General features: G+C 43.5%; 1 protein-coding gene across 1 annotated transcript in view; it reads left to right on the forward strand.

Annotated features, from left to right (window-relative positions):
* Positions 1–26,221, forward strand: part of sorl1 (sortilin-related receptor, L(DLR class) A repeats containing) — a 119,788-nt gene that overhangs the window by 8,170 nt on the left and 85,397 nt on the right. The window contains exons 2-3 of the mRNA XM_033631088.2: positions 22,282–22,398; positions 25,659–25,793. Coding sequence (XP_033486979.1) covers positions 22,282–22,398; positions 25,659–25,793 — 252 coding nt within the window. The remainder of the gene's footprint in view (positions 1–22,281; positions 22,399–25,658; positions 25,794–26,221) is intronic.

Consider the following 26,221-nt stretch of genomic DNA (forward strand, 5'->3'; position numbering starts at 1 on the left):
AGATACACATTTATTTTGAAATTCACATGGCACGTCTGTGTCACCATTTCTGGGCAAACGTGCCTCCGCTCAAACAACAAACAGAGCTCAGAAATAAAATGGTCAAATCATATTCTAGTTGTTTTTGTGAGTTGATGTAAATGATTGTGTTAGATGGGCATATGATATCGTGTCATATCGATCACAGGCTCCTGAATCGAATCGAATCAAAATCATATCGTGACAGACTTTGTGATATCGGCAAACATCGTATCGTCATCCAAACAAATCGATATAATATCGTATTGTGATGAAGCTGGTGATTTACACCCCTACTACATGTACGAAGTTTTGAAGCTCATGTAACATCCCGAGACGTACAAAAAAGCTTCCTTGAGCCGTACGCTAAACCCAGCAGGAAGTCAGCCATTTTGAATTACATGTGTCATTTTTGTGCATTTTTGGTCATTTCCATGGGTCCTACTTTAACAAACCCCTCCCACAGATTTGATCTGATAGACTTCAAATTTTATCTGTCTCATCTAAAGACCATCGACATCAAAAGTTACTCAAAGCTGTGTAGCGAGGCATTAAACTTCCATGTTTTTGCATGAAACAGGAAGTTGTTTAACTTAAGCACACATAGTCCAATCTGACAAAAATTTGTCACGCGTGATAAGAGTCCCAGCCTCATGGCATCTATGTGCCAGAATTAACTTAAAGCCGTAACACAACCTACTGGCAACAGGACATGTTTTATACTTAAACAGAGGGGTGACCAGATCCATCTCAGATTTGGTCAGCATAGTCGCAGCACCTGATGCTTACTTGTGAAGATTGTGAGATTACATTGAACGACTTTGCCTGCGTGCAGTGTATGACTTTTACAGAAATGAAAATCTGTGTCAGGTGGCGCTCTGCTAGAACCCCTGACGTGCGTGAAGGTGCGAGGGCCTGTTCATCGCTGCTCGCAAAATTTAAACTTATTTTTCCTTGTGTTGGACTGTGAATGGCTTCTGACAAAATAAGAAAAAATCACGGATATGAACAAAATTGAGAGAATATTTGTTGGTAATGCTTTTTGTCTTCGGGCCTCTGTGTAGTTGATGTTGTCGTCCTCTTTACTGGTCTCAAATATAACATGATGGGTTGTGTTGGATGAATTTGTCTTATTAACTGTGTTCCTGTCTCCATGTTAACATCTTGCTGTTTGGAAAATTAAGAGTGGTTTTATAGGTTGAGCTCGTTGCAGGAGAGGAGCGTCCTAATGACAAGTGAAACCACTTTAAATCCTCATATCTGCTGTTGTTTCACCAGCTGCTGCTGCTGCTGCTGTTGTTGTTAAGAGACAGTGTCACTGCTATTTCTGCTCTCCCGATGTTACAATTATCCCACTTAATCATCATGTGCTCGCACTACTGTGGAGTGTAAATAAACAGTAAGAAGCCACATAGTGAGCGCACAGATTTGTCCTGTGTGTTCATGTTGTGATATGTTCAAGAGACATTTCTGTTTTCATCCACATCTCCAGGAACAGTTTATTCCAGAAACACAGTGTCACTAGTAATCCAGAACACTTTAATCTATTACATATGTATTTTTATTAGATATTAAGGAATGTTTCAACCCAGTGAAACACAGTTATTCATATTATATTAATTTCCTGACAGTAGATCTTCCTAAACCCTTCACACTGGTCCGTTAATGTGTCTGCATGCAGTTTCAGACACTTGTAATCTAATCGTTCTCTGCTTGTGAATAAAGGGCAGATCTGGGTCGGGCTGGTTTACCGAGTGATTCAGTTCATATCAGACTGCAGCTCAGCTCCTGTCCAGTGTCAACATTAGCTGCCAGTGTTTGAAGTATGGGATGTATGTGAGCATACTGACCACAGAATATTTGAGAGAGGTGAGAACCTTTTAAGCGAGTCAGTGCAAGTCAACATTGAGAGCACACAGGTGCGGACAGAACTAGATTTGAACGTGCGGTCTCGGACGTGTGCATGCTTGTTTCAGTTTATGTGAGAAGGGACGGTGCAGAATAATACATACAAACACTTTCTTATCCAGGTCTTTACTGGGGGAATCTCCAGGCACCTCATGATTTGATTACGATTCAGAGCGCTGTGATTCGATGATAGAACAGTTAGTGATGCGTCAAAATGTTTGATTTCAGAACATGATTTTTTTTTTCTCTGTGTGACAACATGATACTTTTAACAGAGCATCAGTATCTATAGTGATTCATAATTTCAGAAACAAGTGTCCCTTTTCCCTTCAACCCACCTCCTACCCTCGGAGCTTTAAAACCAGGGGATGTCAGTCAGATTGTACCCATCTGCACTTATGCTTATTCACTGTGGGATGTACACCGATCAGCCAACACATTAAACTATGGTGGGTGAAGAGAATAACATTGATTATCTTGTTACAGTGCAATGTTCTGTTGGGAAACCTTGGGTCCTGGCATTCATGTGGATGGTACTTGACACACTCCATCCACCAGAACAAAGTAACCCCCTTTTCAAGTGATGTGCGTCAAATGACGCTGTGCCGCGGTGTCACCGGTGTGTTTTCAGCTTAAGTATTGATTTCTTTCCCTCACCACTAGTCATCACAGATTGCCGCTTTGTCAGTGGACTTTCACGTCTACATCTTATGCACCAAGTATCCTCTTGTGTCTGCTGGTGACTTTCCAGGACGCCACAACCTATGGCGGGACGTCAACAAAAGCACGTGGTTAGGTTTAGAATAAAACATCATGGTTTGGCTCGACATTCATACGTCGTAAACGCTTTCCAGAGACGTATCATACCACTGCGACAAGTGCCCTCTGCTCGCGTTATGAACCAGAGCCGTCTGGCCAATTGGTAGTGTATCATAACACTATAAAGGCTTCCGTTGGGCCGTGTTACAAACTTACCAAACAGTTTGTCTGCAGTTTATTGCTGGGTTAGTGAGTTCAGTTCAAGAGCGTCACGTAGGTTTACATTACGAGAGAGACGCTGTGCTGCTGCCAGAGGAGCCGCTGAATGAGTTCCCTCTGAGCACTAAGAGAAGTAAAACATTCAGGATGCCACAGTTTATTCCACACTGCTGAAGCTGCTCCTCTTTGTGGAACCACCAAGGAGTCGGTGATAATTTCACTTTCAGCCATGCTTGTTGTTGCCGTGGGTAACAGTATGACCTCATTATGTCTGCATGTCGAAATACTGCAAGTATCACAATATGAATTTTTCATATCATATCATCCTACGAAGTTTACCTTTAACGCTTCTGTGCTGATTGTGATTCTTAAAGCGTCCTGAAAATTCATCACTGAATCTTACACTGAAATCCCTGAGCTCAGACTGTGTGTGTGTGTGTGTGTGTGTGTGTGCTGTAAGGCAGCACTTAGCTCCAGTATGAAAACATCTTCATTAGTTTTTGTCTGGTTGAGTTTGTACAGCTGCTGTCAAGACGTCTCAAGCAGAGCGCTCTTGGCGAGGAACAGCCGTGGCCCACCTCTCATTCAGCCTTGACGGAGAGCTTCAATATAATATTTATCATTTTACATTGAGTGCCTCCACTCTGTGCAGTGACGAGCCTTGTGTTAAAGCTTTGCAAACATCCATCTACACAAACACATCGGCCAGTTTCCCTGCACCTTCGTATCCTTTTATTTTGTTGTCTCAATGTGAAGACACTTTGCTTTCCATCAGTAAGAGCTCACCTTAAAAGAACCCAAATGGTGATGTCACACTGTGAGGACGGTGGCTCAGTGGTGCTTTCTGTGTGTGGCCAGAAATACGCTGGTGGCTAACAGCACGAGCTAAGTTACACATGCGAGCTGGAGAGTGCTCAGTGCCTGGTGAGCGCAGCGAGCCTTCACTGCCTGCCAGTCCTGCAGAGATGATGTCATTGTTTGAGACTGGCTCTGCCGCCGATGCTCTCCTGGCCACGACGCTCACCCCAACACCCCTCCACCCCCACCCCCACCCCCACCCAAACACACAGTTGAATAATGGAAAGCTCAGAGCTGAGGAGAGGGAGCGGTGGAGGGGGGGAGAGTGTAGCCTAATGCCCGAGCGTATTGTTGCTCTGTTCCACTCCTTGGTAGTACCAGACACAGACCCAACTCCTCCACCCGACCAATAGGACATCAAGCAGGGTGGAAAGGAGGAGAGGAATGCAGCAGATAGCAATACAGTGGTTTCTGTATCAGCTGTGAGGCACAAAATTCTCTAATTAAAAAGGGTCATTTTCTCCATGTTAATGCAGAAATCTGCCTTTTTCTGTCTGTTTTCAAAGAATAGGTTTGGTATTGTTCAACCTGAACCCTTTTTCTCAGGTGTTTGTGTATGTGTGACTAATGGGAACGCCAAATGTTGAAATTGGTCCAGTATTGAGCAACCAAGCAGCCTGCAGTCTAACCAGTCTGGGCATGTTCGCACTGTCAGTTTACATGCACTAATAGTGTTTGTTTTTGCCGCTGTCAGGCTCAGATTGTTTTTCTAAGTGTCTGACAGTATTATGAAAAAGATCCCCATGGAGATATTCCAGGGTAGGCAACCTGCGGCTCTTTAGCTCCCAACTGGTCCAGCCCCAGGTGCAGATTTCTCCTTAGTCATTAGATCAAGGTCCACACAGTTCAATACATTCAGTGTCAGACTTGAGTTTGGCCAAGAAGCATTCTGTTACTCTGCACTCTACGGCAGGAAGCAGCACCTCAAAATAAAAGCTCAGTTTTTTCAAACTTGACGTGAGTCACGTGCGACCCACCAGTTGGGAAACAGCGCTTTAGCCCCTCTCCATTAGCTCCCTGTGGCTTTGACATAACATTATATTTTTTAACATTCGGATTTTCATGTCATTGTTGTAGGTCTAAAGGGATGATTGCATTCTACAACTGTAAAAATGTGCAGCCTATACATAGAATTAAATATTTTAACATTCGTCAACTTAGATGTGCGTCATATGTCCACAACCTGACCAATCAAGAGCAGCTTTCTCACACAAGGCATTTGATCTGGTCCTCTTGTAAATGCTGCCGTGAGAACACGAACCAACTCTAGGCAATTATACAACTTTGGAACAACATGAGTCCCTGATTCAGACCAGAGGAGACCACTCTAGGGCTGACAGCAGCCTTATTTTGTTTCTGTCAACTTTGATTGATATGTGTTTGATGTTGATAAAATTACTGTTTATTTAAATGGAGTCTGGTGGGTTTGGTGATGATGATTATGGGGCTGTTTCTTGTTAAACAAAAGGGTCTATCTCTGTAGGGATCCTTTCCATAATGTTCTCAGACACCTAGAATAACAATCTGAGCATGTCAGTGGCAAACACAAACACTTGTAGTGGATGTAAACTGACGTCGCAGCCTGTCTGGTCTCCCTCAGTACTGGACCAATTTCAGAAATTCTTGTTCCCATCAGTCACTTACTTTGAAAAGTACCAAACTTAAGATTCTTGTATTCAGATGAGAACCTGGCTGACGACAGGTTAAATGACCTAATTTTATTGGCAGATTCTTCTTGGTTGAATAAAATTTTATGGCTGAAAAGAAATGAGCTGAAACGACTCTGAGCTTCACTCCCGGAGAGATGACGGCACATAACACAGACTGTCCTTACCCAGGGAAGGACTTTCCAGCTTGTTGTGATAGACTGTGCTGGCAGCATTGTGTAGAGGTTATTTAACTGTGCCGGTGTCCAAGTTTCTCTTTGATTACTAATCGTCTGATGAGATGCGTCAGGCCTGCACTTGTCTGATCTGGATGCTGAGAGAGGCCGTTTGCTGTAGAGCGTCTATATCTGATTTTCATCAACACCCATCCATGGCGGTTAATATGCTTTGTTACTAAACGCTGTGATTGAACATGTCTGAATGGCTCGTTTCCATCCCAGATATTCAGTGTACATCGAGGCTTTGGATTACTGGTAAAGATGCTTTTTAGCAGTTGTCAGACAGCCAGTTGAAACCCCTGCAGCCAGACAAGACCAGAGGCTTTTTATTTGGTTCCAAGCACAAATAAGGAATGCAGCCAGTTTCTCAGTTGCATGTAATGGCTTGTTAGTGAAAGGAAAAGCCTCGCTTGCTCGCCTACCTGGGATGTGACACAAATAATCATGTAAAGGGACAACATTTAAACTGCATTCATTTTGGCACCTGATTTCAGTCTTTGGATGTTTAGTTTCAGACATAAAAACCTAAAGATGCTTCAGTTCTTGTTGGGGAAATTTGTCACTCTTTGTTATATATTTTTAATTTCAATGTCCTCTAAGCATTTTGCGGCTACAGCTGTTTGTCGTACAATTACCATGGTTACAGGTATCGTTCTTGTATGGTGGGAGGATAGTGAAAGGAACGGTTTACCTGATCAGTGCCCATGACACTGCTGTGCAGCGTTATAAAGGCCCAGACAAACCAAGCTGTTGGTTGGCCGTCAGTCTATGTTGGGGCATCGGTACGTGTCTGTTGCCATAGTCAGTGCGGTGTGTCCCGCGCTGCTAGTCGGCTGAATAACAGTGATTTAGATGTCAAAGTATTACACATATACTGCACATGTCTTTCATTTGTTTTATTCTGAAAAAAACTCCAACCGCAAATAAGGTCTTTCTATCATGACTTTTTGATCCACATTGGTTTTATATTGATAAAACCTTCCTTAAGCCAGGAAAAGTGATTTAGAAATCTGTGACGTCATCACAATGTAAAGTGTATGAGCTGAGCAGGGACTCATGGGCGGGGCCAGTGGGAGAAACACTACTGTGCATATTCAATGGGCCACATACCGCTGAAGTAAACCCAGAAGCTAGAAAATGTTTTGGGCGTATGTACCAGGTGAGCAACGCCACTGGAATGAATAGGCGCCATCTTGGCGTCCGATATCATGTATGGTTGCAAATTTAAATGTTTGACTGTCGACATTGACTGAATGTAGCGTTAACATCACATCCGTGGCACTTATCGACAGAACATTATTGATCAACACATTATGTCGTTGAATGCAAGACACCTCTTAAAGGTAGCACAACAGGTCAAGCAGCTAAAACAATGTCTGGATATTTGTCATGTTTTGGGTGGGTGTGTTTTGCTCATCAGGAGCTGAAGCCTACAGTGTGTGGTTCTTCAGGTGCATGCTGGTTGCTGAAAAGGACGTTGCAAGAAAACAGCAATGAGTTCATTTGTCAATTCATCTGCCTTTCACATAGTTTAGTTTTTATTTGTTTATTTGTTTTTATTTGTTCTCTTTCTGGCTCTCAACGAAGGCGGACGCTTTTTCTCTCGCTCCCTGCCCCTATCTGCCCTGCTTGCTGCTCTTTGTCTTGTGCTGTCTCTGTCTGATCTATCGGAGCCTCTCTCTGCATTTCTATACGAAAACTAATATCATGGATTTGATTAGCTGGTCTCTCAACGCAAATTGACCAAATTTTCTCGACAAGGAGACTGGGCAAAGGAGAGCCCGCCTGCCCTGACGGAACGTTTGCAGCCGGATACACGATGGACTCCTGGGAGAAGTGGAGCATCGTGTGCCTGTTGATCCTTTCCGTTGAGGATGTTGAAGACGTCTACATAATTGGAATTATGATAACATGCATTCTGCTGTTTGGAGTTAGCAGCTTCCTGATCTATCGCAAAGTTCAGAAGACGTTGACAGCACTTTTGGCAATCGAGAAGCTGCCTGTCATGACTGAGGGAATGTGCAGGGCTGTCAACACTCAGACTCAAGTGATATGTGAGTTCAATCGCAAGCTGGGTGCGATTCCTGAACTCCTTCGCAAGATGGATGCCAACTTGGAGAAGTTGTCAGCCCGGCTCGGCTGAAACTGGCCACCAATTCGGACATATTGGAAGCAAGCCACCGGGAGACTCAGAGAGACTCAAAGGCAGATGAAAAAATTGCAGTGTCGGCCTGACCCAAAACAACTGTTACCTTCATTGGCTCCCCGAGATAACCAGCTCTCCCAAGGCCGGTTACCTCTCCACTCTCCTGGATGTTATGCAGACAAGATGCTCCGGCCCTATCTCCCCCCCACCACCCCCTCCTCCTGTGAACTTTGTTTCTGGATCAGAACTCTCCGAGGTCGTCTCCACGGCAACGGCCGTGTCTTCGTCATCAGTTATCAGACGGCAGAGACAACGGGTTGGGACTGAGTGGAGATGAAGTACATGGACTTACACATACACACACATGAAAGTAAGTAAACGGGGCGCTGCTCGTGTGGCGACCCACAGTTCTCCCGCTCCTGTCCTCCCCTGTTCTGTTATGTGGGGGTGGGAGGGGCGGGTTTTCAATATTTGTAGTATTATTTTTTTTTTTTGTTGTATGTTTTTAGTTTGTAAAGCGCTTTGGGGTTGCATTTTTGATGTATGAAAGGCGCTATATAATGATTGATTGATTGATTGAATGTAATACATTTTGTTTTAGTCTCGCTTTAGTCATGAAAAATACATTGTAAACAAATATTTTCGGTCACAGTTTTTCAGTGTGTCTCAAATCACATGCGTCTGTACTGGACACTTAATATTGTGAGTGTACAAGTACGCTAAGTGTGTTTACACTGCATAGTATGGGAAAATGCAGTGTACTACTGGTGCACTCAAAACACAGAAGTTGAGTGTGGAATGATATAAACTTCTCACCCTCAGTGGTCGCCATCTTCCGCTGCATCGGGCAAGAAGAAGAAGAAGAAGAAGAGCAAGAAGAAGAAGAGGCGGTTAAAAAAAAAAAGTCGTTGTTACTGCTGGTAAGCGCAAAATGGCAGTGTGCAATTTGAGACAAAACTACCCTGGTGAAATTAGCGCACCATGCAGGAAGCACGTAGCGTACATGGTGCACTATATTGAAGTGTGAAGCGATACAAGACACACTTTTTGTTGAAGACATGAACATTAACATTATCAGAGGGATCTATTAAGGTGTTATATGAGAGGAAGAGTTCAAAATACACTGATCAGTTCTGTGGTGAGGAAAAGCTCCAGGAAATTAAAGTGCAAGGTCATAACAGACCCCCAGGCTTCGTCACAGACGTTATTTCAGGCCAACTGAAGTTAACCAGTATCGTCTCCAGGTGTTAGAGTCACCTGTGCGGGTCAAAGTGCCACACTGGTGGTTAACTGACTCTTTAGGCCCCTCCCACCAGCATTTACAACGGCAAAATGTTGCAGCAGAATCATTCTGTTGTAATGGATTCACCTGTAGGAGTGAGGTAAATCTGTGCCAACCGATTTTAAATTTGCCAAGCTTTAATTTGTGCTGTCTGCCAAAAGCAAACCAGCTCCACAGTACAGAGGGAACAAAGAGCTGGAAAGTCCAAAACCAAGGACGTTATTGAAGCTTATTAAATGTTCCACACCAACCATATTTATTTAAAAAAGCCCCATGATGAGACAGGAGACAGCAGTACGAGTTAACTTATCGTATTCCTTTTGGACATAATAATAAAATGTCATAATATAATAGCAATTATTATTAATGTGATGATGTGGAGACAGAACTTTGGCACTAACAATCTGCCTTCATAGAGGAAGTACTGTTTAACTTGGTTTCAAGGGAACCACTTAATGGTCTCTAAAAGTCTTTATGGCCTTTTTCCAAATTGCCTTTTTGGCAGTTTTACTTCTTTTTAGGGACTCAGTGGGCCTGAACACATGAACCAGGTTTGCCAATTTCACCTGTGCTGACGGTGGAAATAAAAGCTGTTACAAACCTGGAGCTGTGGAGTCAGAGAGACATGAGTTTACCTGACCTCTTTATGTCGCTCACCATCTCTGCTTCAGGCCAGAACCTCAAGACTACATCAGCTGTGAGAGCATAAAATACCCAAATTTCAAATGCTTTGCTTTCCCAAGAGTGTTTCGCCCTGCTGTGCTGTGATTGGCTGGCACTAACTAGGGTTGTAGTGGCAGCTGATGAGGTGGGTGTACTACTGATTATTAGTTAAGACACACTTAGCTGCGCCAGAGATGGACCTTCTCCGGAGTAGGTCCAAAAGCGAGGCTGCCCGCCCTCAAGAGGATAGCGGTCAGCAATGTGTTGCTCTTAAAATCGAACCTATTTCTGGCTGACCTATGACGTCACAGACCAAACGGTCGACAAACAAGTTAGCTATGGCAAATTGGTACCATGGTGGACAACTTTACAGCTCCGTACATTTCGTATATTCTGTACGCTTTACTTTTTGTGCAGATGAGATGCGCGATGTAGATTTCTCCATGTTGTTACCGGCTTCTTCTTCTCTTACATATTTAATGCTATTGGACTTCAGGGTCAAAGCCCGGGGCGGAAACTGTGGAGCATGCTCAGAGCGCCTCGGCCAGTTTGGGTCTGATTGACAGTATACATGCAGGAGTCACATGATCTGGGTGTGTTAGTCCGACCTTGTTAGTCAAATTTGATTTAGTACGATTTCACTTGGACTGTCATGTTTGCATTTATTTTAAAAGTCTGGTTTGAGTTGGACTGACACAATAAATCTATTTCCTCTGATGTCATGGAAACGTACTGGCTGTTTCTTGTTCGCTTTTAGAAGTTGTGTTAAGTTGCTGCGCAAAAACTCAACGTCCTTATTTTGCTGCTTCACAATAAAAGCTTTTACATAACAAAATAACGGGGGACTTTTATTGTGAAGAATCTACAGGAAATGAAATGTGTGTATCACGGAATAAGCTGTTTGTTAGTGGCTTTTCTCTGATAAAGGCAGGTCTAATAGTACGGCAGGGAGGAAGAGGACATGCAGTGTCAAGTAAGGCATATTAAGTAGACGATATCCCAATTCTCTTCCCTTAACCTTACCCCTTGCTTTCAAGTGCACTCGCCAGATAGATTCCCGTCAACGACGACGGGGTAGTGTTGAGGGGTAGGGAGTTTTACCTACGTATTGGGACGCCACTGACGTGTAACAGACGTGTTCACCTACGTCACGCATATCGTCAACATAGGCTTCTTGCACAGAGAACTCGGTAGATATCCATGTCGCTTCATCGTGAATTAGCAATTTTCAAGCGTTCATATTCCTACTCAACAGTTACAGACAGCAATGCACGTGCAGAAACAACACATTCCGACATATTTTGGAATTTTTGCATGCTTATTTGTGAAAACAATACTTAATTGTGCGATGGCTTTCTCATGGAGGCTGCCATCTTCCTGGAAAACTCGCCTGGCTGGATAGTTTCGCAATGCAACCTGGGAAATTCAATCTACCCCTCAGTTGAGATGGGCCCTTCAAATTAAGTGGGGATTTTAAGGGCTGAAAAGCACTTCCCTGAAGTTTGGGACACCCTAGCCCTTCATGGGAACGCACAAAAGCAAGGGCTAGGGCCAGTTTTGAAGGGAAGTGTGAGTATTTGGACGGACTCAGTTTCATATCACGATACAGATATAATATTGACATGTTTCCCAGCCCTGACATCAGTGCAGTGAAGTCTGAAGTCTGTTTCCAGTACAAAGAGCTCGTTTCCCAAATGATCAAATACAAAGACACATATTTAGTCTCATTTCTCAAACCAGGTCTGATCCGTGCACCATGTGAAGTAACTTTGCTCAGTAGTTGTTGGTGTTGTATTTACTGTTTGAGCAGGATGTGTGAGTGCTGATATAAATCTGGCTATATAAATGCGCTTGACTCCACCTCCTCCCTCTAAACACCCCCCAACTCCCTGAGTGACCACAAAGCTGTCGCAGAGATTGATGGACGGGAGCAGTTGAGGAACACCTCGCTGCCACTTAAAGAGCCACCTCTGGACTACCCGCCATGTTGCAGTGCAGTGTGTGTGAGGGGGGGGAGAAGAGAAGGAAACAAACAGCACAGGGAATATGCTGAATTACACCACAAGTAATTCTGAATCCTTATGAGCCTGAAGCTGTGCATTATTTCCAGACAAACACAAAGCTCCGACACAGCAGCAGCTTCATCGGTGTCCTAAATGAATATGCAGAGATGGGAGGTGTCTCTCTTCAGCTGTTACTAGGCTACAGCTTCTCCGCCTTGATGAGATAGTACAGCAGTGTTGACACAGGTTAACAGAGATAGTGTTTCTATGTATAGAGCGTAGTGGTCAGTACATGATCAACCAGGACAGGACTTTATAACAGAGATGTAATCCACCCTGACTCACACGTGTTCTCTGATCTACTTTTCATCCTTTAGTGATTTTTATTATTCCAACCCCCTTTTTGAAGCCAGTCATTGTCTGCATTTTTTTCAGCAATAGCTGTGCATTGTACACTCACCAGTCACTTTATTAGGTACACCTCGCTAGTACCGGGTTGGACCACCTTTTGCCTTCAGAACTATCTTAATTCTTGGTGTCATATATTCAACAATGTGCTGGAAACATTCCTCAGAGACTTTGGTCCACAGAGATTGAGATCTGGTGACTGTGGAGGCCATTGGAGTACAGTGAACTCATTGTCATGTTTGAGATGATGTGAGCTTTGTGACATGGTGCGTTATCCTGCTGGAAGTAGCCATCAGAAGATGGGTACACTGTGGTCATAAAGGGATGGACACGCTCAGCAACAATACTCAGGTAGGCTGTGGTGTTTAAACCATGCTCAGTTGGTACTAAGAAAATCTCCCCCACACCATTACACCACCAGCAGCAGCCTGAGGTGCCATGTCATAATTATGACATCCCATTATTCCGAAAATTACCCATTGTTCCAAAATCTCAATGTTTCGACATCCCATTGGTCAGACCATATTAAACCCATTGTTCCGAAGTCCTGTTGTTCCGAAATCTCAATGTTGCAATGCAGAAAGTTGACAAAGCAAGCAGCAAGGGAAAGCAGCAAGAGACCGTGTTGTTTACTGTTGTCATGACAACAACGGTCACCCTGTTTTGAGGAAGTAGAAACGATGTTGAAAGTTATAATTTTAACCCAAATCATGATCTTTGCCTAACCTTAACCAAGTAGTTCTTGTGCCTAAACCTAACCAGACGTTAACCATGAAACAGTTATTTTGTAACAATGAAAAATGAGATTTTGGAACAACAATAATGGGTTTAATATGGTCGGAACAATGAGATATCAAAACATTGAGATTTCGGAAGAATGGGATGTCGGAATTATGAGCAGACCCCCAGCTTGAGCCGTTGATACAAGGCAGGATGGATCCATGCTTCCATCTGAATGTGGTTTTTCCAGTCTTCTATTGTCCAGTTTTGGTGAGAAAACCCGTGTGAATTGTAGCCTCAGTTTCCTGTTGTCAGCTGACAGGAGTGGCACCTGGTGTGGTCTTCTGCTGCTGTAGCCCATCTGCTTCAAGGTTGGACAAGGTGTTGTTGCTTCAGAGATGCTCTTCTGCACACCTTGGTTGGAACCAGTGCTTATTTGACTTCCTGTTGCCTTTCTATCATCTTGAACCAGTCTGGCCATTCTCCTCTGACCTCTGGCATCAACAAGGCATTTTGGCTCACTGGATATTTGTTCTTTTTGGGACCATCCTCTGTAAACCCTAGAGATGGTTGTGCTGAAAATCCCAGTAAATACTCAGACCAGCCCGTCTGGCACCAACAACCATGCCACGTTCAAAGTCACTTCAATCACCTTTCTTCATCATTCTGATGCTCTGTTTGAACTTCAGCAGCTCGTCTTCACCATGTCTACTTGACTAAATGTTAATGAGCTGCTGATTAGCTATTTGCATTAATGAGGAGGTGTACCTAATAAAGTGGCCAGTGAGTGTACTTACATTTAGTAACTGCCTCTCTTTATAGTAGTGAGATGTCCTGATTTAGTTTTTCTGCTCCTGATATGAGTCATTTAATATCCAGTATCTGCTACTTCTGTCTTTCCAGAGCAAGAAAAAATCACTGCATCCAAAGTTTTCTGTTTCTCAAGCTTTTTATTTTTATTTCTTTACAAAATAACAAAGTTTAAAATAACAAACCCTCCCTTTACTCTTTTGGCCTTGTATCTGTCTCCAGGGAATTTCTCTGTCCCTTTTAAAGAGCGTTCTCCTGTGTTTTCCTGAGTGATATCAGTGAGCTGTATTGGTTTGTATTTTCTTTGTCTGTACATCTTTTGCATGTGTTAGATTAATACATCACTCTTATTGGCTTTTTGCTCACATCAACAAGAGTTTCACAGGAAAGGACGTCAGTGTTACAGTTTGTACAGTTATTTCATTAGTAGAAGTGTCTCCTCCCAGTTTACCAGCAGCCGTGCCGCAGCTGAATCAGACCCAATGAAGTATTTCCTTCTGCTTCACATTAAAACAGCTTGTAAACCACAGGATGACTTTTATAGTGATGCAGGCGCAGTTAACAAACCAGCAGTATTCTTCACAGAGATGAGCACAGGCTGCTGGTCACATTATTGGCCTTTTAAAACAACCTGAGGCGATGGATCCTCTGAGTTCACTTTGTGTGGCTGCACTGTGGACAGATTTACAGGTTCAGGTTGTTGCTTTTCTGACAGATCAGGTGCTCACGGTGTCTCTGCGTTCAGTTTGGTGGTGTGATCCTGAACATTGTGGGAGTTGGACTGTAACTCACTTATTGCCACTGGTGACCACAGGTGTCGTCAAGTCTACCACATCTATGGATTTTAAAATATCTGCCTTGCAGTGCACCTCAGAATGCAGACTGCTACAACGGTGCATTCAGGTGCAGTCGTACAAAGTCCTGCACTGGTCCATTGAACTGTATGTGATGTGTGATGGGGAGCCAGTGTAGGTTTTAGAGGACGGGGGTGATGTGGTCTCGGGAGCGGGTGTGGGTGAGCAGGCGGGCAGCGGAGTTCTGGATGTATTGAAGTTTATTAGTCCAGTCTGGATGTGATAAATGCATGGATGAGGGTTTCTGCAGCAGAGAAGGTGAGTGAGGGGCGGAGATGGGTGATGTTCTTGAGGTGGAAGAAGGCAGTCCTGGCGATGTGATTGATGTGGTGGTCAAACCTTAGCTAGACTCACAAGTCAGTCTTTAGATGCTTTGCTTAACTAAAGACTGATGACTTTCTCCCTGATTTTGTGTTTAGATGGGCGGAAACAATTTCAGAGTTTAAAAAAACTCCCTACGTTGCAGAACCAATAGTAAATCTGCAGGGCGGTCCTTCGGTGGCTCGCTGAACTCTTGTGCTTGTAAACATGGTCCCACTAGAAACACGTGTAGCGGTACAAAATGGCTCAGCCGTGCTCGCAGAAAACACCGTCAAAGTTAGTGGATGTTTGTCGCGTTTGTGGCGGCACATTCTCGCCAACTAAAAGAAACAAACATAATCTTTTACAAGGCCATGACTCATTCGTCCGGCCGGACTATAACATTAGAGGGAATCGCCTTGTTGTTTACAAATACTTCTGGGTAGAAAACCAGCAGAGCTTTTAGCTATACATATATATATATATATATACACATATATATATATATCACATTTTTCACATCACTGTATCACCGTTTAGACTAATCCGATGTTTGTAAAGTCTATAAACACAATGATTGAACAAACATTACTATTTCTTAGCCGTTAGCAGTGTCTGTAATAGGTAATAACTCATTAAACGGTCCGTGAACAAAATATTTTTTCTAGCGGATATCTTAGTTACAACATGATTGAGCTAGCAAAGCAGTTTTGTGTTGCTATGTGTGGTATTTATTCACGATGTCTAGAAAGCATCAGTGGCTGCAGCTGACAGGGACAGCTAACAGCAGCAGCAAAGCTAACATCAGGACGTCGTCTGTTAAAAGCCTCCTGTTGTCGGATACGACACGAAACTACTCCAGTTAGCTCAATCATGTTGTAACTAAGACATCCGCTGGAAAAAATATTTTCTTCACGGATGAGCACACGTTTGATAAAACGGAGTTTAATCTCTCGGCATCCATTTTCAAGCTCTCCGTGTGTTTGTTTCCTTGCGGACGAGAAAAGGGGGAGCGCACATTTCTGAGAAGGCGTGTCCTTTTCAAAAATGCAAGAGGCGTTGCTTTGTTGCCGGCCGTTATCGCCAGTGTGTTAAACATACTTTAGAAAGGAGTGTCCCCAGACTATCAGAAGGTGGAGATCTCTGACTGTCTGGTGGCGAGACTAAACTTTAGCTGGTTGTCGAAGATGATTCCTAGGTTGCGGGTGTGGTGAGGGAGACAGAGTGCAGTTATTGAAGGTGAGGGATGTGGGGTCAATGATGATTATGTCCGATTTGTCACTGTTCAGTTGGAGATAGTTTGTTTGCATCCATGATTTTATTTCAGTGAGACAGTTGGTGAGTGTGGAGTGGGTGGTGTTGGTGATGGCTTTGGTGGAGATGTACAGTTGGATGTAGTCGGCATAGCAGTAGAACTGGAGGCCGTGACAACGGATGATGTTGCCAAGGGGGAGCATGTAGAGGATGAAGAGGAGGGGACCAAGCATCGACCCCTGGGGGACACCTTGGGACAGGGGAGCAGTGGGGGAGGTGCAGTTGTTTATACTGATGAACTGATGTCGGTTGGTGAGGTAGGAGTGAATCCAGGACTTGACCCGAACTTGTGATCAAAGCCCCCCCAGGCTCCAGTCCCTCATGTTAAGCTGGTTCTCTGTTCTTGAATTGGACGTCTCTTTGACTGGATGGTGAAAACATTCAGTCACTGCCAGGTTAGGAAACATGTTAGCATGCTCCTTCCACCACCATCAAACCTCCAAATTATCTGAACTCCATGTAGGCTGCCACCTCATCCTCGGGCTGCAAAGTTTCATGGCTGGAGTCCTCCACGTCGGTGACCAATGTGACCACGGGGTCAGAGGTTACACTTGTGTCACTGGCTTTCAAAATAAAAGGACCTGCAGCTTGATGATAGTGATTTAGATGTTAGAATATTACACATATACTGCACAGCTTTTTACTTTGTTTTATTCTGAAAAATATATTTTTGTTCTCACCCACTGCACGGCTGCATGTAGTTAATTTTCACCCGTGCCCCTGAATTTACATATGTACATATTTTTGCCCTTTACAAAGCTTGTTGTGGTTTACCCGTCAGGTTCCCGCCCCGCTGCAGGACTAATGGGAGGTTCAATAGTTGAGTGGTGCTCCTGAGACAAACCACTACAGATAAATTCTCAACTGGTGGTAAACACTGCAGCTGTATATGTGGGTGGTGTCAGTAACGATGTACTAACACAGTGCGTTGTGCATTTGGAATTTTAAATGGACCACAAAAATGTTGTTAAGTGTTCCCTCGGTCTGAACTGAAGGAAAAGGGCTGCCGCTGGTCTGACGTGCAACTGTCGAGGCATCTGTGACAGGACGAGCCCTGGTGTAGCCTCGTGTACGTACGTGAGGAAGGTCAGGAAAGGTCAGCTGTAGTTGTGAGCCAAACCACAGAGTGTGTTCTCTGCAGGCTCAGAGCAGCAGTTTATGGAGCACATCACAAAGATGCTGTGTTGCATCAGAAGATACGGGGAGCTTTTATGGTGTACAAATGCAGCTCATTACGGTGGAGACGGCCTGTGTTTAGTGCTGCTGCCTCCATTCTGAGCCCCCACCTGTGAACAGGACAGTGATTATCTGTGGATGGGCCCTCGCAGCGTTCACTCTCATGCTGCAATTTGCTGCAACCAGGCAAATAGTTTTTATCTTCACAGTTATCATCATTCTCCAGATTCAGCTGTGTCAGTCTGCAGAGCCGCTGGCACCCTTTTGGCCCGTTCGCACGGCAGCCAATGAGGCCTAAAATGCAGAGATTTACTGCTGCAACACCTCGGCCTGAGAGACAGCCCTGGCTTTTACTGAGGCGGCCCTGAGGGAGGCAGACTGAGGAAGATGGAGAGGAGGAGGAGGAGGAGGCTGATGACTAAAGCAAGAGCTGGAAGAGAAAGTTGTGTATCAGTGAAGCTGGCTTTATGACAGTGGCTCATAGTCGTTCCTTTGTTGGACGTTACATCAGGAAAAGGTTAAACTTGTGTCTTTGTGGCGACATGCAGTCTGGTCCTGCAGAGTGTTGGCTCTGCTGTTGTCTGGCAACTTGAGCATCATGCTAAAGGAAATATCCACATTTAGATTTCTCTTCTACATCAGCAGTCTGATGTTTGAATCTTTCCAGGAGCTTTTCTGTAATAAAGTGTTATTCTCCAGAATCACCCACCCCCTTAACCAAAACACAAAGTGTGTTGTTGCTGGATTGCTTTATAGATTTTTGAGGCCTCTGTGGGTGGTGATATTAACGTCTCAGCCTTTCCTTTGATGCCTTTCTCCCTGTAAGATTATCGTCGAACGTTAACAACATAACAGGCCCGGCAGCGCACGTAGCTCTGCCAGCAGCTGTTAAAATGTTTCAGTCTGAATATTTGATTAAACTCCTCATGCTATCACGATGCCAGCGTTTGGCACCGCCGTCCGCATCATTGTTGTGATAGTAGAAAATGCACATCAGAAGTGGGTTGGGGGCTGCGTCTGATCACAGCTGACGGGTGCAGCAGAGATATTTGTTGTTTACTCCACGGTGAGAGTCGCGAGGAAAGTGCAGGAAAAGCCTTTGAAGCAAAAAAGAGCCCCTTTCAGAAGCCTGCCCCCTCATACGTTCATCAATAAAAGATAAGGGAAGGAAAGCAGCACGGAGATGAGATGGTGAGGCAGTGACAATGAAAAAGATGAAATAGCCCATTTCTTTTCATTGATCTATGAGCCCGATGGGAGGTGCTGCAACTGGGGAATTAGTTTGTGTTACAGCAAGTCATTGTATCTCCACCCTGTACATGAATACAGACGTGCTGTACAGACACATATGCACATACTGTTAGAGCCTCATTAGAACAGGTACTGATATGGTTAAAGGTCTGTGTGCCAGGTTATTACGCCTCCACGCTGGTGATAGCTGTAGCAGGAGGCATTATGTTTTCATGTTGTCCATCTGTTTGTCCCATTCTTGTGAATATCTGAAGAATGCCTTGAGGCATTTTATACAAATGGACTCAAACACTCAATGATTAACTGGTGATTTTGGTGGTCAGAGGATATAGGTTAAGGTTACTATGACCTTGTGTCCATCCCAATCTCATGAACATGATATCCCAAGACAGCTTGAGTGATTTTATTCAAGTGTTTATTGTTGAGTCCAATTGGACTCAATGATTCAACAATTAACTGATTCAATTTTGGCGGTCAAAGGTCAAGGTCACTGTGACCTTGCGTCCGTCTCATTCTGTGAACCTGATATCTCAAAAACACCTTGAGGGAAATACTTAAAATGTAGCAACAACTTCCACCTCGGCCTAACAGTGAACTGATTTGATGGTCAAAGGCCAAGGTCACTGTGATCTTGCATCTGTCTCATTTCATAATTTCATCAAAATCCGCTCAGAATTTTTTGAGTTATTTTGCAGACAGACAAACAAACAAACGGACAAACAAACGGACAAACAGACCAACGCCGGCGAAAACATTATCTCCTTGGCGGAGGTAATAATGAGATAGTCCAGTACAGCAAGCGTTTTTTTTTAATTTTTTTTTTTTTTTATTTTTACTAATGCCATTCAAAGAAAAAACAAAGGGCAGCGCGGTGCGTCTCATGTTTTGGAACCTGCAAAACACTTTCCGTGTGATTGGGGCCTGAAGCTGAAAGCACACACTGTGTCATGTGACGTGCGTCAAGTGCCACCCCAGCACAAACTGAATGTGTCGCTCTGTAGCTCGTCAACAGACGATCACGCAAAGTCATTAGTACTTTTTCTGACAGATCTGTACTTCCTCCACCTCTGCGTTAGCTTAAAATCATGTGTGGAGAGCCACTAGTTAAACTTGATTACTCCACTGAAGAGCTGATCTCCAGAGCTGTGACTTGCCGGCAATATCTTTGTGGCCATTGTCTTTATAATGACGGGATTGTGGGTTGTTAAGCTCAGGATATTCCTGGACCTAAGCAGCGAGTCGCTCCTCATCCATTCTTTGTCACACATTAAGCAGCAACAGCTACACAGTTCTCTTTATACATCCATGGTGAGGAGAGGAGTCAAGCTGCTGTAGGAGCAGAGACGAAGAGCTGCTACGGGAGCTGGTGTGTACAAGCAGAGAGCGAGTGGGGGTATAGTTTGAGTAGAAAAATATATCTGCGAACGGCTCGGCCATGTTTACTAGAACGTTGCTAATGTAATTTGGCACTTGGAGCTGTGAAGGTGCTACACTGTGGGTTTATCAGAGCTCTTTCCACTGGCCTGCTGCCTCTGAAAACCAAAACAATGAGCTGAAAGGCTGAGGGGTTTACTGCAGAGTTTTCATCTAAAAATATTTATGAGTGCAGCGTTAACGTTGTCAGTCACTAAACTATATGCAGAAAGTTGATGGATTTGGTTATTTGATATGATTTGTTTTTTAAACTGCTCTGACACTCTACAACATGAGATTATCTCAGGTCGTGGCCTCGTGTGTTTGCATACCTGAGCAAGGTGTCCTCACTCCTCGAGGGCTGCTTCAGCTGCTCCTGATCATTATCTCCTTACAGTGTTTTAGTCTGACAGCTGGGCGGTTGAAGACAGAAAATTATTATGTCTTTAATTCTGAAAGTGACTTGACTCTGAGTCATTACTATCACTTTACGTCTGAGGTTTCACTGTACGACACAAGTCACTGCCGTCTGCCGCAGCCTCTGATTCAGGCCATATGTTTAACTGATGAGGTGTCTGAATCTGTTCCTGTGACTGTCAGCAGATCAGGCTGATTTGTTCTCCTCGTCCTCCCCGAGTATGAAACATATTCACAGCGACAATAAGAATGGGCTTTATTTTTCTTTATTTTAACACCAAAGTGTTGCATTTAATTAATTTCACAATATCAGTGTATCATGGTACATTACGTTTTTGGAAAAATGAATTAAGGATACATTAACAGATATTAAAAAGGAATTAGCATTGGGCAATATAACGCAAATACTGTTTTTTATAAGTTTTTTTTAATCAAATACAAGACTCATTTTATAATGATCTAATAATTCAAATCAGAATTATTTTGTAATGTGAATTTAATGATTTGTGTGATTTTATTGAACTAGAACATTCAAATAATCTTCACAGGCCTCAGTGGGGGGGTCAGGTGAGGTGTTGTGTTGGTGGTGGGGGGGTTAGCATTAACTTTCATTTGTTGATGTTATTTCAACACCTGCTGAGTCTGATTGAGAACGCTCACTGCTGTGTTCACGCTGCGTTACAGAGAGAAGAAGCTAGTGGTGGCGTTCTCTGTTTTAAAGGTCCGGTTGTGAAAACGGCAAATAACCAAACAGTGAGAACTCACAGCGGTCGTTTCTCCTGTAAGCTTGGCACAAACATCCATTTGGTGAATGTTGGATGGCGGATTTTGGTGGTCAGAGGTCATGTTCATGGTCATTGTGACCTTGTCCGTCCCATTCTTGTGAACACAAAATCTCAAGAACACTTTGAGGGATTTTTATTTATTTATTTATTTTTTTAAATTTGGCACAAACTGTCACTTGGAAACGATAATGAGCTTATCAGATTTTGGTGGTTGAAGATCAAAGGTCAAGGTCACTGTGACCTTGCATCCACATCATTCTTGTTAGGCTGATATCTGAAAAACACCTTGAAGGGTTTTTTTTCTTTCAAATGTGGCACAAATGTCCACTTGGACCCAACGATGAACTGAATGAAATGACATTTTGGTGGTTGAAGTTCAAAGGTCAAAGTCACTGTGACCTTGCATCCATCTCATTCTTGTGAACACAGTATCTCAAGAACAGCTTGAAGGATTTTATTCAAATGTTTATTGGACTCAGTGACTCAAGAATTAACTGATTAGATTTTGGTGGTCAAAGATCAAGGTCACTGTGACCTTGTTTGTCTCATTCTTGTGAATGTAATATCTCAGAACACCTTTAGGGAAATACTTACATTGTGGCAAAAATATCCACTTAGACTTAACAATGGACTGATTCAAATTTGGTGGTCAAAGGCCAAAGTCAGTTGTGTCCATCTCGTTCTCGTGAACTGGATATCTCAAGAACACCATTTCTTTTTCAAATATGGCACAAACGTCCACTTGTATCCAAAAATGAACTGATTAGATTTTCGTGGTTCAGGGTGACCTCACAAAACATGTTTTTGGCCAAAACTGAAGAATTCATCAGCTGATTATGACAAGACTTCACACAAATGTCTAACAGGATAAAATGATGAAGTGATGGCATTTTATAACCAAAAGGTGACATCATCATGTTCTGCATGAAACACCTTTCTGTCCATTCGTCAGCATCATATCTCAGGAACAGAAGGGGAGACATTTTGTCAGACACTGAATTGGTGACTCTTGTTCATTGCTGTCTAGTGTATCTCTGTTTCAGTGTCTTGTCTCTGAGCAGTATGTTTAATTCAACCTCTCTCGTCCTGCAGGCCAACCTGAACGACTCCCACAACCAGATGGTGGTCCACTGGGCCGGAGAGAAGAGCAATGTTATAGTAGCCTTGGCTCGAGACAGCGCCGGAGCCACTGGGCCCAAAACCAGCTCTGTAAGTAAACCTGAACACACTCATGTATATGACAGCTAAAACCAGGACCTCCATGGTCTTTAAGGTCTGCTCTGACCTCCCAGTGTTCACAGTGTCTCACCTGTCTTCATCCTCCTCGTCTGCTGAATCTTATTCACTAAACTGCCTCAATAAATCAGCAGCGCAGCAGAAGGTGTGTGTGTTCACACTTGTCTAACATGTTTCTCATGTTTCTGGTGATGTTATGATTGTTGAGCCACAGATTAAGCCCTCCATCTGCTACATTAACACACCCACACACACACACACACACACACACACACACACACACTTAGGAAAAAGCTAAGAGCCTGAAGCAGTCATTGAACATAGCATGTCTCGTCTTTATCTGTTTGTGTGTTGACTCCTCCACCTGGGCTGCTGTGCTTTTCATCAGCTCTCACAGCTGTCTGAGAAATGAAAAGTTAAAACACAGAAACTCTTTTAACTCTCGTCACTTCAGCCTTTAACAGCTCTGAAACACTTTCATTTTACGCCTCATGCTGCTGCGGCTCTTTTAAAATGTTGGATCTTACTTGATTTTATGATTTATGGTTTTACAATTCTCTCATTTATGATGATTTATTTAATGTGCTGATCTCTTTATGATTTTAAGATTCATGGTTTTGCTTTGATCAGTGGTCGATCTGATGGAGAAAGACTGTGGCGAGGTCTGGGTGGTAGATTCTGGGGCAGCTGTGCGCCGTACCCGGCACAGACGGGTGAGGTTAACTGTTGAGAAGACGCTTATTTCGGTTAATCGTGTCAGAGGCCTGAAAGGAGACACAAGAAGAAATACAACGTGAGATTTAGATTCAAAGGATCTCAAATCAGCACCACATTTAAATGAAACAGTTAATCATTGTTTTAAACTGTTTATTAATGTCCTGTCATACTGAATTGCCTGATTTTTGTTCATCTGTTTTTGTATGAGGCACTCGGTGCTTATAATGCCGTCCCTGCTGCATTTCTTGAATGAAAGGTGCTGTATCAATAAAGTTTATATTTCTTATTATTGTTGTTAAATAGTTTACTTATCAGGAGGTTTTTAACCTCTCTAACTCCACCAGGATGCTCACGTCCTTGCTCCCCCCCTCCTCTGTTAAATGGTATCTCCCAGGCGCACTACGTCATCAAACCATATGATGTTTGGTATTGCCGGATTCAGGAAGCTCTCGACTTTTCAAAAATAACATTGTTTTCTTTTATTTATTATGTATTTCGCACCAGTGCAGCCTAAACACACAAAGTCCAAAATCGCGATGAGTGGTAACAAGTCATGTCATGCCGTTTTTTGACGGGAAAAGTTAAAGAATTACTCGCGATCTTATGTGGAGCTGTTAGCGGGGACTTAGCTGGTTTATAAAAGGTAAGAGTCTCACTCCTACCACTATTTTTGGCTGAGATATACCGTCTAGAAAGTGGGATCATAACTTTCACGTTTCATATGGCTTTATTTGTTGATATTTTATGGTGTTTCTGTGTCATAAACAACATCAGCTATCATAATCACACCTGATTTCAATAAGGTACAATGTTTGAAGCTGGCTGAGTGTTGTTTGATCACTGATAGGACTGTTTTGAAGCCGAGTGAGCGCTCTGTCATTTGGAGCTCCGCCTGGATCTTTTCATGGTAAAAACACTGTAGAATGGTCATACTTTGAGCAGTCTTCTTCAAATTTGAAACAAGTGTTCATTGATAGTGTGCCTACAGCCCCACAGTGTCATTTACCTGCTCAGATGAAGCCACAGACAGTTATTCATTACTCTGTCTCTGTATCACCTAGAGTGTTTGTGACACTTTCACAAGAAACTGCAGGGAGTTTTCTTTCTGGCAAGACCTCATGCATGCATGTAGTCAGAGCGGTTCAGAAGCTACAGTCATTTGAATGTGGGTATGTCATTTTAGGCGTTTTCACTAGAAAATGGGGGTTAAGGCCAATACCAACATTGATTCATTTAGACTGAAACAGTCATCTGAAGGGATGCACCGATGGGACATTCTGGTCCAATACTGATGTGTTTTTTGTTGTTGTTTGTTTTGTATTTGTTGTTATTTATTTCCCCTTTGTATGACAGAGAAACGATGAAATCCACATTATAAAACAAAACAAAACTGAACTGTTATGAAGTCATTGAAACAACCTTAAATATAACCGTCTTCCACATGAAACATCTTTTTATGCCAGAAAGTCTGGAAGAGTCGTGTAATTTCACACTCTCATGTTCCAGACCAGTCCTTTAACCTCAGCACATGTACGTTACCTCATGATGACATCATGTCCCTTCAGGATTTTGTGGGTTTTTCTGGGAATTGTTGGGGCATGAAATGCAGAATTTCACTGCAGCTTTTCTAAATAATTGCAATTCATGTCGCAGTGGTTTTAAGTGTTATTATGCCTCGGCTCCAGCGATAGCCGTGGCTGGAGGCATTTTGTGTTTTTTGTTGTGTGTCTGCAATAAAAATCATTTAAAATTCTGCACAACTCATGTAATTTTGTTGCTTGTAATGAATTTAATTGTGACGTAACGGCCGATTTATTTCCTGTAAGTTAGCCGTTGACATAACATAGCTCTAATATGCGCCAACTTAGGGATGCACAAGATACTGTTTCGGCATCAACGTTGCAATGTGCATTAGTCCCAGATCGATGTTTTTACAGACATGGATGTAAACTGTAAGTGCAGCTTGACTGGTGCTTGGCGGCACACAACCATTTCTCCTGCTTTCATTTGCTTGTTAAGACACAGGGGTGGCAGTAGCTCAGTTCATAGGGGCCTGGGATGGAAACCGGAGGGTCACCGGCTCAAGTCCCTGTCCACACCAAATATGTGTGAACTGGTACCTGGACAGATGCCAGTTCACATCTGTCTGACCCTGAGCAGGGCCCTGAACCCAGACTGCTCGGGGCGCCAGTCCATGGACAGCCCTCTCACTCTGACATCTCTCCATTTAATGCATGTACGGGTCCTGTCTGTGCGTGTGTGTGTGTGTGTGTTTCGGGCCTGTGTGTATGACAACAGAATGAAAACATTGATTTTCCCCTCGGGGATCAATAAAGTATATCTTCTTCTTCTTAATTATGTAATATATCTGTCAAAGTTTAGATAAATATATATCTAAAAACTATTAATCACTCAGCACAAATATACAGGCTGTAATCCAGAGTTATTTTTATTGTAGTCATCATGAACCACAAGGTGCAGTTGTTGATTACTCCCTCCTCCATCTCTGTCTCCAGGTCTATGTGTCCTACGACTATGGGACCACTTTCACACTGGTCTCAGATAAGTTCCAGCTCTCAGGGGTCAAGGCGAAGGACGGCAGCAAGCAGGTCATCTCCCAGTTCTACCACAGCCCTGCAGACAACAGGAGGGTAAGTCACTGCTCCAGGGCACTGCTGATGGGGAGGTGATGAAAACGAGGTGAAATGTACAGTGGAGGAGTCTCTGTAGACGAGACTGGAATTATCATGTCAGCGGCATTAACACATCTAACACAAGGTACAGTGTGTGAGGGGAAACTCAGAAGAACTGCATGAACCCTTAAAGCCCAGTTAAGACCAAAGATTCACGACGAGATGAAATCGTTGCAGAGAAAAGTGTCAGCGGTGTGAACTGGCTGGTCTGAGCTCGACTCAAGCCGCTTATGGTGTCAGCTGACACTCAGCTGGTGAAATGGCCGGCGGCTGGTTTTAAAGCACGTCACCTGTTTCAACAGCCAATCAGCTTGTCGTGAAGTCCGCTGGTCAAGTCAAAACTGCAGACGGCGTGTTGGGTAGCTGCAGCAGGTGTTCCGTCCCCG

This window comes from Epinephelus lanceolatus, chromosome 4 (assembly GCF_041903045.1).
Source record: "Epinephelus lanceolatus isolate andai-2023 chromosome 4, ASM4190304v1, whole genome shotgun sequence".
NCBI classification, from domain to species: Eukaryota; Metazoa; Chordata; class Actinopteri; order Perciformes; family Serranidae; genus Epinephelus; species Epinephelus lanceolatus.